Here is an 11,845-nt window from a genome sequence, read left to right on the forward strand (position 1 = left end):
TTTAAATTCTTATTTAAAAATATAAAACATGTTTAAAATTAAATTTTATCGATAGTGATTTCTTGAAACTACTTATATAAGTAATAATTTTTCAAATTTTACCTTCAACATGCCTTCCATATCCAAACTGAGCAAATCTTCTTTGCCTAACTGCAGCATTGCCAATGCAACCTTAAAAATAATCTCCATCCCCTCCGATAGAAAGACGTCAAAAATACGACATGCTAGGGGAAGGCTTAGCGCTGTAGTAAATAGTGTAAGAAACCAAGAAGATGCATACATCGACGTATGAAAACCTTGGGCCGTGAAGTGAGCATGAAGTTCAGGATGTGCATCAGCAACTAAATGTTCCAGTTGATACATACACACTCCTAATTCAGCCATACTTGGTTTGAACATGTCCCGCAAGCGGTACTCTTGCATTAGTGCTACGAGTACAGCAAAAGCTTCTTCTTCTGGCATTTGCTACAATGAAAAAATATTCGAATAAAGCATATATTTTTCCTTTTGTAGAATAAAAAATTAATGTTCGCAAAAAAAAAAAAAAAATTTATAGATAATTTCTTGCTTTTATATATTTTTCTATTTCATACAATTTTTTGTGAAAATATTGTTAATATTTTTTACCTGCATTAAAAGTAATCCTACTATAAATCCTGAACCTTGGCAGTATCCTACTTCACGATCATGTAGGCTATATGCTTTCATAACGTTAAATAAACTCTCCTGCCCAAAACCATCCTTTTCTTTGAAAAAGTCATGCTCGGGATACGTCCTAGCGATATCCCTTCTAATTATCCTTTCGCAAGCTGATGTTGCTTTAATGTATTCGGCAAATTGCTTCTTAACTGGAGAGTCATGGGCACCGCTTAATAATTGCCAGACAATGCCCCTAAAATAATATATAATCTATATTAAATTTTAATTAAAAAATGAATATATGTAACTTTCTGACTTATAGATAACATTGATGAACGGTTATGATTTTAATAATATTTATCAAGGTGCAAAAAGGAGTCCTGCGGATGTATCGCATCAAAATTCTCAGAGTTAAGGAGCCTCAAAAAAAATTTCGGTTAAAATATAATTATTTTTTGTTTTTATCCAAATTAATTTCGTATTCAAGTTATAATTCACAAAGTAATAATATAAATAATAAAATCTCTATTGTTTTTATGAATATCGTATATGCAATGATTTGCCTAACTAAACAACTTCTATATTTAAGTTAAATTCATGAATAGATAAAGAGCTCCATCCTTACTTTTTCATTACGGATCCAAAAAGCTTTTATACAGTCTTAATATATTTATACCATCTTTCAAAAGAATATACATAATATATGTTACCTAAAATGATGAGGTATGCCTTGACGAACCAATTCCTTAACAAATTCTTTCCGTTTCTTCCAATTATAATCCCAGTCAGCCACTATATGACCCCAGAGAGTCCACGTATTCTCTTCACCGTCGGCTGGATTGTGGCGTCGGGGCGCAGCATCGCCGTTACCTCCGCTGCCCCCCGACGCCACAGACACTTGAGATGTATCGGAGCCTTTTCTGCTATGATTGCTCTGGAGAGAATTCAGTGACTTTGCATCTGATTCGATCAACCTAAAATTAACAAAATCATAAATTATGATTTTTATTTGTGTAATTTTATCGTTCCGTGAAGAATAATGCGTGGATTTACATAGCAATATATTTGTACAAATTAGTAGATACTTATTGTGTAAGTTATGTGTTTTAATTAATTATATAGATTATAAAGGAAATAAAAAAAAACTTACGTCTTTTCCCATATTTTTCGATATTGGGTTAAAAGTGCAGCCTTAGTCTGCATCCTACTATGCATCATTTCCAAGCCAAAATGCGTAGCAAAATTAACATTTAGCATTTCTACTTTAAATTTGAAACAAAAGGAAATCCAGGCAATCTATCCAAATATGTGTACATGCAAGGGGTATCCAATTTACTATATTTTTTTGGAAAGTGGAAAATGTCAGTAAAAGTGGAAAGTGGCATTAGTTAGATAAGATTTGAGTTATCAGTCCATGCAAGAATTATTCGATCCTTGTGAAAGATGTACGATTTATATCAAGCAGTAGGTCACTTGATTATTCACCTATTGGCTTCCTCCAGCTTAGCTAATAGAGCCAGCTCGTCAGTAGGTATTTCCTGCGAGGGCGTTATTCGTTGCTCGCAAAGAGTATCTGACGGCGGACTCGGGAGTATCTTGCCGGCCTGCGTGTCGTTACGGGTAGATTGGTGGACGCTAGAGGTGCATAAACACAGCACGCTCATCACCTGCGGTCCATAACGTGACAATCCCAATTGGCCGACAGGCGCATTTACGCTATCCCAGGCAGCGTTCTGGCTTCTGGAACAAAATGGATTGAATTAATGCGGATATCAATTAACGCAATACGATCCGGGTCTTTCAGCGGCGTACCGCAGTGATCTATTTAAGTGATATACACTTGATTGACGTGCGCCTTCACGTAATTGTGTGTCATAAACGCTAGTTACTTACATTCGATCGAAATCTATTAACTAAAACGAAAACATACGATTTTATACTATTTGATTTAACCGATAATAATTATAATAAAACCAATTAATTGCTGCTAACGCTTCTGAATGCTCTCCGTTAAAATTAATGGAATTATTTAAGAAAGGCTCTACTTAAATAATATGTATTAGTATATGACTCTACAATATCGGAAGCTAAAATTGAATAATTATTTTGTATTGATATTGTAGATTTATGTACTTAATATATATAAATAAAATAAAAGAGAAATAAAATATATTTATTAATTAATTTATCAGTCGCGATGCTCATTTTACCTTTTCGCGACTTTATTTCTCCTCCAACGAGCTGCCGCAGGAGCCAATAAGCCACGAAGAACCATCGAGACAGTTTTTCTTTATCTCACTTTCGCGATTTTAGTGTTCGCTGCAAACGTTCTTGCTTTCTCGTTTCTATCGTTTCTATCTTCACGTCATCACGCGATTTTAAACACAACAATTGTCGACACACTTATCTGCAATACCATTCATTATACGATCGATTTTACGTATTCAGAATGCAATCAGTCTTTTGCAAATCAATAAGAGATCTATTATCAATGTATATAAATTAAGATTATAATTAAAAGAGTAATTATCAGTTACCCTATTAATTTTAACTTTAATATTAATTTTAATTAGTGTTCAAATAGATATTATGATTTGTCATAAGCGAAAGATAAAATACAAGTAATGATTTTTAGAAAAAAATTCTCAAAAAGAAACAGAAGTAGGATGAAATAAAGAATATAACTCTGACAAAAAAATGTGCTACATTGTAAAAAATATATTTAAAAAATTAACGTTACCAGTCGAAAAATAATGTTTAAAAAAATAGTTATTCTAGATAGCCAAACTTTGAAATCCTATGGATTCTGTACCCTATTTACGCTGGAACATGTTTGATCATTTTAACTTAAACATAAAATGTGTTTAAAGAGAACAATGCATTCTTGAAAAAAAATGTTTCAGACAAAGGTTAGAGGGTTTGAACATAACTATCAAATAAGCTTCTTAGAATCCTTTTAAGTCCAGAGACTTGTTTGTCCACAACAAATAACAAATAAGAAAAAAGTTATACATTTTAATATATTAATTATATTATTTCTTTAAGCCATGTTTCAGAATTTATTTTTATCAATACCAAAATTCTTTAGCATCATCAATTTGTTAATTACAAAAGGATATTGTGAAAAAGACTTAATTTCCTAGGTTTCTTTGTAAAACGTTTGAATTAATATTTTTCAACAAGTAAAAAGCGGTAAAAAGATTCAAGGCCGAAAGATTATCCTTGTGAGAATTTTAATATTATATTTTATAACGAAGAATATCTTCTGTAGACGACGGCACTCTCGTGAAACGCCTCGTATGAACGCCGTGCTCGGTGAGGCAACTCGAAGCAACTCGACACGAAGGAGATCAAGAAGGAAGCAATTAGTGCGTGTGAACGAATTAGCGGGCGAAAGAGCAGGTAATTTCGAGCAAGCTATTACGACTATGTATTATATATTGTATGTAGCTGTAGTAAAACGAAACGAACGGAATATGTCGGAATACCGTTTTACGAGCCACGTCTCTTGATGAAACAATATTTAATCACTTTAAATTAGTTAAAAATAAACTCTTTCGTTTTTGTCATTTATTTAACACATCCTTAGAATTATTTGTATTCTGCACTTATATTCTAAAATGTATTTAAATAAGTATTTTGCTTATTAAGCATTTTTAAATAATTACATTAAAATTGTATGAAAATTTTAATTGTGATAGATTTAGAGTATATAATTATTCAAAATGTTACATACGTTTTCTTGCTGTATATATACATATTTTGGAAAATTATTATAACTAAAACATTTTCTATTATCTATAATATATGTGCCATAAGAGTTGGCTTCGTTATATATCTTAATGTCAACGTTGTCTGCAAACTGAGACCGATGAACACTTGCGTCAGAATTGCTGCGTTGTAAAAATTTCAAGTTATTATCAGGCAAATTACTGACCTATATACAACACAGTTCGAATATAATGAGAATGTTAACGAAAGTTATTGCTAAACCATTTACGAGTAAAAGAAAAGCAAGAACACTACGACTTCAGCAAAAAAGCTTAAAATCAATTCATTTGTCAATACTAAATTTGCTTAAAATAATATTCGCGAAGCATTTCATTAAATTCATTAATTTGTATTAATATTTCATTATTAAACAATTTACATTTTTAAAATAAGTGAAGTAATAAATACAATATGTATTTTAATAAATTTCAACAATAATTATTGATTTAATGAATGATAGAAATTATATTAACGTTTTATTAATTAAAATAATTCAAATTACGGAATAAAAACATTGTTCATTTAATCTTGGTTGAATGAAAATTCATTATTTAATATTTTCTTATGGGATACCATTTCTCGGACAGTTTACAGTACAGTGAAGGGATTGAAGACTTGCCACTGTCAAATTATAAATGACTGAATTATATCCATGTATCACCCAACTCAAATATATGTATAACTCAAATAATAAATATTAAGTTATATTGAAACAACTTGATATAAAACTCAAATTACTTTTGTACATAACATGTTTAAAAATAAATCATAACTCAAGTCAAATAAACCTCTAGTGTTACATTTTATACAGCACCAACATTCAAAACGATAAAGCTAAATAAAGAGAAAAATAAAAAAGAAAGACAAAACGTTTTCTAATTATTTGTTTTGTCTTCTTTAACGGTAAGAATGAAGCAACATCCGCATATTTTTAATATTTCTTTTTAATGCACGCACAAAATGTCAAAGAACTCTTTTTCGCCACTCTCGCGAAATCAAATCTATAGTCGTAGTTTACTGTTCTAACTTTTAAATTTTGATAAAAGATGTTCTGAAAAAATAAATCAACAAAAATTGTGTCAGTGCTTATACTTTGGTAAGGCAGATAACATAATCGGAAACGCTCGAATGTCCGCGATTCCTTTTCCGGCTTATCAAGACATGCAGGTCTCTCTCTTTCTTTCTCTCTATCTCTGGTTTCTTCGATGGCGAAACGTTAAACGGTGAACTTAATGTGCTGATTCGATACGATATCGTTTCACTTATTTCCCGATTATCCCGGCACGGTGGGATCCGGCTAGGCATGCACTGCTGGAGAGTACGAAATGGGTTTGAGGGTCGATGCAGCCCGCGCAGGCCAGGATGCTCCACATGCGCAGCGACGTCCGTCTCCTGACAAATAAATAAAAGGATACCGAGTACGTGCCGGTGATCGAGAGCACTGGGCGTTCTCGATAGATAAAATGTCAAAAATGTGTATAAAAATTTGAAATACAAATTTTTAAAAATTCTTTCGATCCCCTGCCCTCTGTATTCAAGTATTTTTAATTTATAAATAATAAGAAGGTCCTCTTCGCTTCTTTTATAAAATTGTGACTTGATCTTCGGTTCGTCAGACATTTTGATATTTATATTAGTATATTTATGTTAGTTTCTTCAAAATAATGTTAAGAAACTTCAAAAATTATTTCAATTATTATAGAGTACAAACTGCTTCCTTTTAGTTTACTTGTAATTGCGCAAGTAAAAATAAAAATAAATATAGAAACAGAGAGCAAGAAAAAGGTTTAATCATTAGTCTTTTCAAAAATATAATCATTTCTGCGAAAAAATTTTGAGAAATTTTTTGCGATATTTTTATTGCAATTTTTTGACGACTACACAATTTCATAAACATTGTATTTTTATTTTGGAAATTCTTTCATAAATGAAAAACAACTAATTTTTTAATATGGAATTTTAATTAATATATCTTTATCAAAAAATTTTTATTAAAAAGCCATGAAACTCTTTCATTTTTAATATTAATTTATATTATTAAATTCACTTGATATTATTTAAAAAATAAGATAATATTTAGTTATATACTTTAAAGATTCAATTAACGTCATTTTTTACAAACTTCGTAAATAAAAATACAAAACAAATCATTTATTCTTATCATATAATAGAAAAATTATGATATCATCTATTTAAGTCCTATCTAAAGAAATGTACAAAGATAAGAAGAGTTTTTATAGTTAGAATTCAATTTTTAGCTTGAATAGACAGATTGAAAATTATATTTTGCAATACTACTTATATGATTTGTCGAAGTCAGTTCAGAGATTTATCAATTAAAAATAAAATAATAACTTTTTATAAAAAGACGACACTTTCAGTTAAAGAATTCTTCGTTAAATAATACATAGGTAAATATGACAATTAGTGGATATAATTATTGGACAAAATAAAAAAATTATAAATATTAAGTTTTTAATAATTTGCATCATTAAAAACTTAATATTTAAAATTTTTATCATTCTTAGTAATTGGGTCATGTCCACTAACTGGTACATTTACCTTATCACTTTACAATAATAATATAACCATGTAACATATTTTCCTAGTAACGTGTATTCGTCATCAATATCATCATTCATCGTCGCAATAGTCTGCCTAGATTATATCACGGTATAATTTTGGTCTATCCTGTGCAAAATGATTCATCATCATCAGAAAATATTTTTCTCGTAATCTTGAGATCTTCCTTTATCTAAACTTATCTTTAGATTTAACTAAGTCTATTTGTAATCTTTTTGTGTATTTTTTTGAGCAAAATAATATTGTCTGCAAGAAAATAGAAATGTAAACGTATGAAAAAATTTATTACTTTGATATTGTTACTCATGATCACTTCATATTGGATGAGTAACGAATAATTTATTTTTACATATATTGTAATAAATATATATATTTTCTCACCAACAATATTAATAAAATATTATATTACATTCTCGAAGTCGGAGTTCAATAATTCAATTCATACCAATTAATAATTTAATCTTATTAACGCGTTTATATTGCATCCTATACATATTATTATCACATTTTATCTTTACAACATTTAACTGTTTTTTTATATTCTTATTTCATTAGATATTTATTATTTTATTGGATATTTATTAAAATAAAATATTATCATTACTGTACATATTCGCTACGTTAATTATTGATATCATTAATAATTAGAAAAAAAAAAAGATTACGAGAAAAATTATCCACACAGAAATACTTTCTCCTTCGAAAGTATGTACATTAAATTGTGATTCTGTTAATTATAAAGTAAAATATCTTTTTTCATTCATAAGTATACTCATTCATCTACAGGAAATTGCCAATTATATAATGCTATTCCTGGAATTTTACACCGCTTACGTGGCCAGAAACACTCATGTGTATGATAATATCATCACTTGTATGATAAAGGGTCACAAAAACTCAGTCTTTTTACAGAAAAGTTTTAGGAAAAAGTGAGTACACTTGAAATACGCGGCTTTAATAATCTATAAGGATCTCTGTGGAGTAATGTACAGCTGGAATAGCCGTATACGCTACATACTATTCGAGATAAAAAATTAATGTACGGAGAGTCCGCAACCCAGACGACACATCTCTATTTATCTATTTATATATATAAATGATAATATATATTTACTTTGGTTTTAGTACATATATTTTAATTCAGAGTTTTGCGTTTTAATTGAATATAAAAATGAAAGGTAGAATAATTATATTAATTTATAAAAGCAAAAATTATTCAGCATGTTATAAAATTAATATTATTTGTTTAAATGGTTAAACAAAAAATATTTCCAGATTATCTGAATTTTTTCTCTCAATTCTTTTGAAATTTATTAATTTATGATATTATATTTATAATATTATATTTAAATATGTAGTCAACGCGTACCAGACAATAATGACATTTCATTTTATCTCCGATAAAAATAATATCACACAATTAAGTTCAGGCATAACAGAAACGTGTCACAAATCAGATTTACAATAAATGCATAAAAACGGGTCGTATACAATTTTTATTTCAACTCGACCATTGGAATTAATCTTTTTTATAAGTGCATATACTTTAATAAAAAGATTACATCTCAAAATATTCCATGAAGCCTGATGATTTATTTGTATGTGTATGTATGTAGACACACCTAGGTATGACATTTCTGCAAAATTGATGTTATTTTCGCACTAAACCGACTTTGGAAGGTCGGTGCATTCCCACTAGACGTATCATTTTACCATCAAAAAGAAGTTCAATAAATTCAGAGAGATATTGGTTTTTACAAAAATATATGTTAATGACAATATTCATGAGCACAACATACAATAAATAGAATCGTTCTAATATAAATAAATACTTCAAATACGGCCAAATAAAATATTTAGCAGATAAGATTTATGTGAGATAAAGAGACACATTTTTTAAATATTTTTTATACTATCAGTAACGCTATCATATTAATATACACGTAAACATGGGCAATTGCAGGCAAATTTTATCTGCTCTAGTTATGACTCGAAGTACATCCCACGCGACTTGTGAGTCCAATTGAATATAACTGGAAGGTTACTGTCTTCGATATTAACCTTTTAAATAAATTTTTATATGCATTCAGCTGTTCTTCGATAGCATATCTGATCAATTTTCAAATTAATCTTGCAATATATATACAAAAGCGTGTCACTTTTCCATTTACTTTTTTACATACATTTTATTCAAGGATAATGCTTATCATTCTGCGTAGACAAAGTAATAACATACATATTAATATTATTTTTAGATGTAATTTTCATTTAAAAGTATTTTCTATTTTCTGAATAATATAATATATATTTTTTTACTTAAATATTTTATAAATATTAATTAATAAAACTTGCAATAAAAAAAAATTGTTTACTTGACTAAATTAATTGTTTATTAAAGAATGTATCTATTTAAGTCAAATAGAATATGTTTGATTTAAATATATATTCTTCATCGAATAGATAAAGACAAATTTAATTTAATTAAATTAATTTAATTAAATGAACAATTTTTCTTTCTCAGTGTAATAAAATATATAAATACAAAGCAATCTTTACTCGATTATTATTGATTGAATGTAATAAAAAAGGGAAAAAACTAACAGGGACTATGACTGTAACGATAAAAGATTAAATCACAGTAATGGAAGAATCTAGGTCGCATTCAAATTATTTATAAGGCTCATGTGTGGCGTAATCGACTCATTTTCAGTTCCGCGCGAAAATACAATACGCTGAAAACGAAGAGGCATCCGGTACCGAGTTATTGACCCGTAATTCACACCGACATTTAGCGTTAAAGGTCGCTTAGCTGCTTCCGAGTCTCACTGATGAGTGTTCCGTATCGTTGCCCAAATAAAGCGACAGGCATCCTAAAATTGTCCAGATGCACCGCCCACTGCTGGAGTGATACAAGATATTTAAAAATGCGTGATACAAAACATTTAAAAACGCGATTTAATTATATTTTATTTTAATTCGATCAGAAATAAATTTATAATGTTCCTTTACACTTGTAATTAGAAATATTATACCTTGGAATTAAGTAATAAAAAAATAATTTTATTATCTTATTTAATACAATTAACTTCTGAAATTTTATTTTAACAGGAGTTTCATTTAAGAATGATTAATTGTTGAAAAAAAATATAATTATAAAATTTCCACAAACAATGATAATGAATCAAATTTTTTATGAACCAATAGTTTCCGAGCTTATAAAGTCGTGATTAAAAAATGTACTTTCGCGAGTACTTCTACGCGTTCCATTAGGATCATTTAACGTATACAGCACAAGTCCTTTCACGCCTCGAAAGGTGATTCTAACTAATTAAAGATTTAACGAAGTGTGGAAGAAAGACGAGCAAACGGTAAAGCATCGAGTGTTTCGAACTTAACGAGGAATACTCGAGCTTGATCCTTATGATCCTACACAATTTTAAGGCAGCCTACCGTGCGACTTTCGCGTAGTTTGATACCGTTTCACCTTCCAATTTCGTAATAGCACGCGAAATGAAAGAAATTAGTCCTGCCACATTGTACTCGTTCCTTTTCTCACGCGGTGGCGCGTTAATTTTATTGTCGCGGAGAACGCAAACATTTTGAGGTCATCACCTGTAATAGCTGAAAACGTTATACTTTCGTGTTCTACATATAATCGAATAAAATCATTACAAGCATAGAAATAAAACGAAGAAAATTATATAAGGATTATCGAAAAATTGCACCTCTATTTATTTTATACGCTATATTATTATTACATTAATCATTATATAGTAATAAATCTATTAAAATAATTACACGACAAAAAGTCTCTTTAAAAAATTAATCGTTTTAACTGTAATAAAATATTTAATATTTGAAATTCTAAAATATTTGTGAGGTTCGACTGAAAATGGATTTATTTCTTTTAATTGATTTATTCTCGTCAGTCTAATATAAATTGTAATTGTTTAAAATTCTAATAATATTTATAATAATTACAGTATACATATTTTTATTTAAAAATATTTGTTATTTTCTAAAAGTTTGTATAGAAACAAAATTGATATAAGATATACGTTAAATTGTTTTTTTCCTACATACTTTTAAAGAGAACGTATTTCATTCTTATCAAACAATTTTTATGTGTCTTGGTTTCTTTTATAATTTATTCTATCAATAATCACTGATTACTAATTTAATTATTACAAAATAATAAATTGATAAGCTCTCGTCTTTCATTACATAAACAAAAGATTTCGAGACAATCTTGCCTTCGTTTTTTGTTATTTTCGATGAGATTCACTTTTTTCTTTCGCATGTGCACATTACAAAACCACAAATATTTATCTTTTCCAATACCTGACAGGTAGCAACCGATTGCCAAAGATGACTTCATTCCTCCAGAGGGACAGACACTTTTCTTTCATCTTCCACGACAAGATCAATTTTTTTCAATTACCTCCGTTGACTTTGAGAAAAATTAATACAGGAGAAATTCTTCCCCTCTTGGAATTTCCACTCACTTTTGCCGCCCACCTTCGCGGCTCTTCAATTAATACAGACAGCAACCTCGAACATTGACGAACGCGGTATGCTTGTGTGAAAGTGCCGCCGTTCCCTCAAAGGCGAACGAGTAGCGAGAAACGATGATGAGAGAGAAAGAGATAGACAATGACGATGATGATAATAATAATAATAAACCAAGTCGTGCGGTTCAACTATATAGCACATGTAACCGGAAAGGGATATGCGGCCTCGTAGCCGTGTTAGCAAACAAACTGGTGGTCGCACACAGGTGGACGGCCGCTTTTCGCAGCCATCTGGTCCCATCGAGTAATTCCGTATAATCGCTTACCTCGGAAACCTCGTG

General features: G+C 29.5%; 1 protein-coding gene across 3 annotated transcripts in view; it reads right to left on the bottom strand.

Moving 5' to 3' along the window:
• The window catches only part of LOC108750645 (ecotropic viral integration site 5 ortholog), a 7,911-nt gene extending 4,946 nt beyond the window's left edge, over window positions 1-2,965 (bottom strand). For 2 of the 3 annotated variants that reach the window (XM_018490246.1, XM_018490247.1), the window contains exons 1-5: window positions 2,850-2,965; window positions 2,125-2,379; window positions 1,350-1,613; window positions 628-892; window positions 103-465 (exon numbers count right to left, since the gene is read on the bottom strand). In XM_018490246.1, the coding sequence (XP_018345748.1) occupies window positions 103-465; window positions 628-892; window positions 1,350-1,613; window positions 2,125-2,379; window positions 2,850-2,914 (1,212 nt within the window). In that variant the 5' untranslated portion in view covers window positions 2,915-2,965. The remainder of the gene's footprint in view (window positions 1-102; window positions 466-627; window positions 893-1,349; window positions 1,614-2,124; window positions 2,380-2,849) is intronic. The other variant, XM_018490245.1, reaches the window with a different exon arrangement.
• Window positions 2,966-11,845: the final 8,880 nt, after the last annotated feature.

Source organism: Trachymyrmex septentrionalis, unplaced genomic scaffold, assembly GCF_001594115.1.
Source record: "Trachymyrmex septentrionalis isolate Tsep2-gDNA-1 unplaced genomic scaffold, Tsep1.0 scaffold37, whole genome shotgun sequence".
NCBI classification, from domain to species: Eukaryota; Metazoa; Arthropoda; class Insecta; order Hymenoptera; family Formicidae; genus Trachymyrmex; species Trachymyrmex septentrionalis.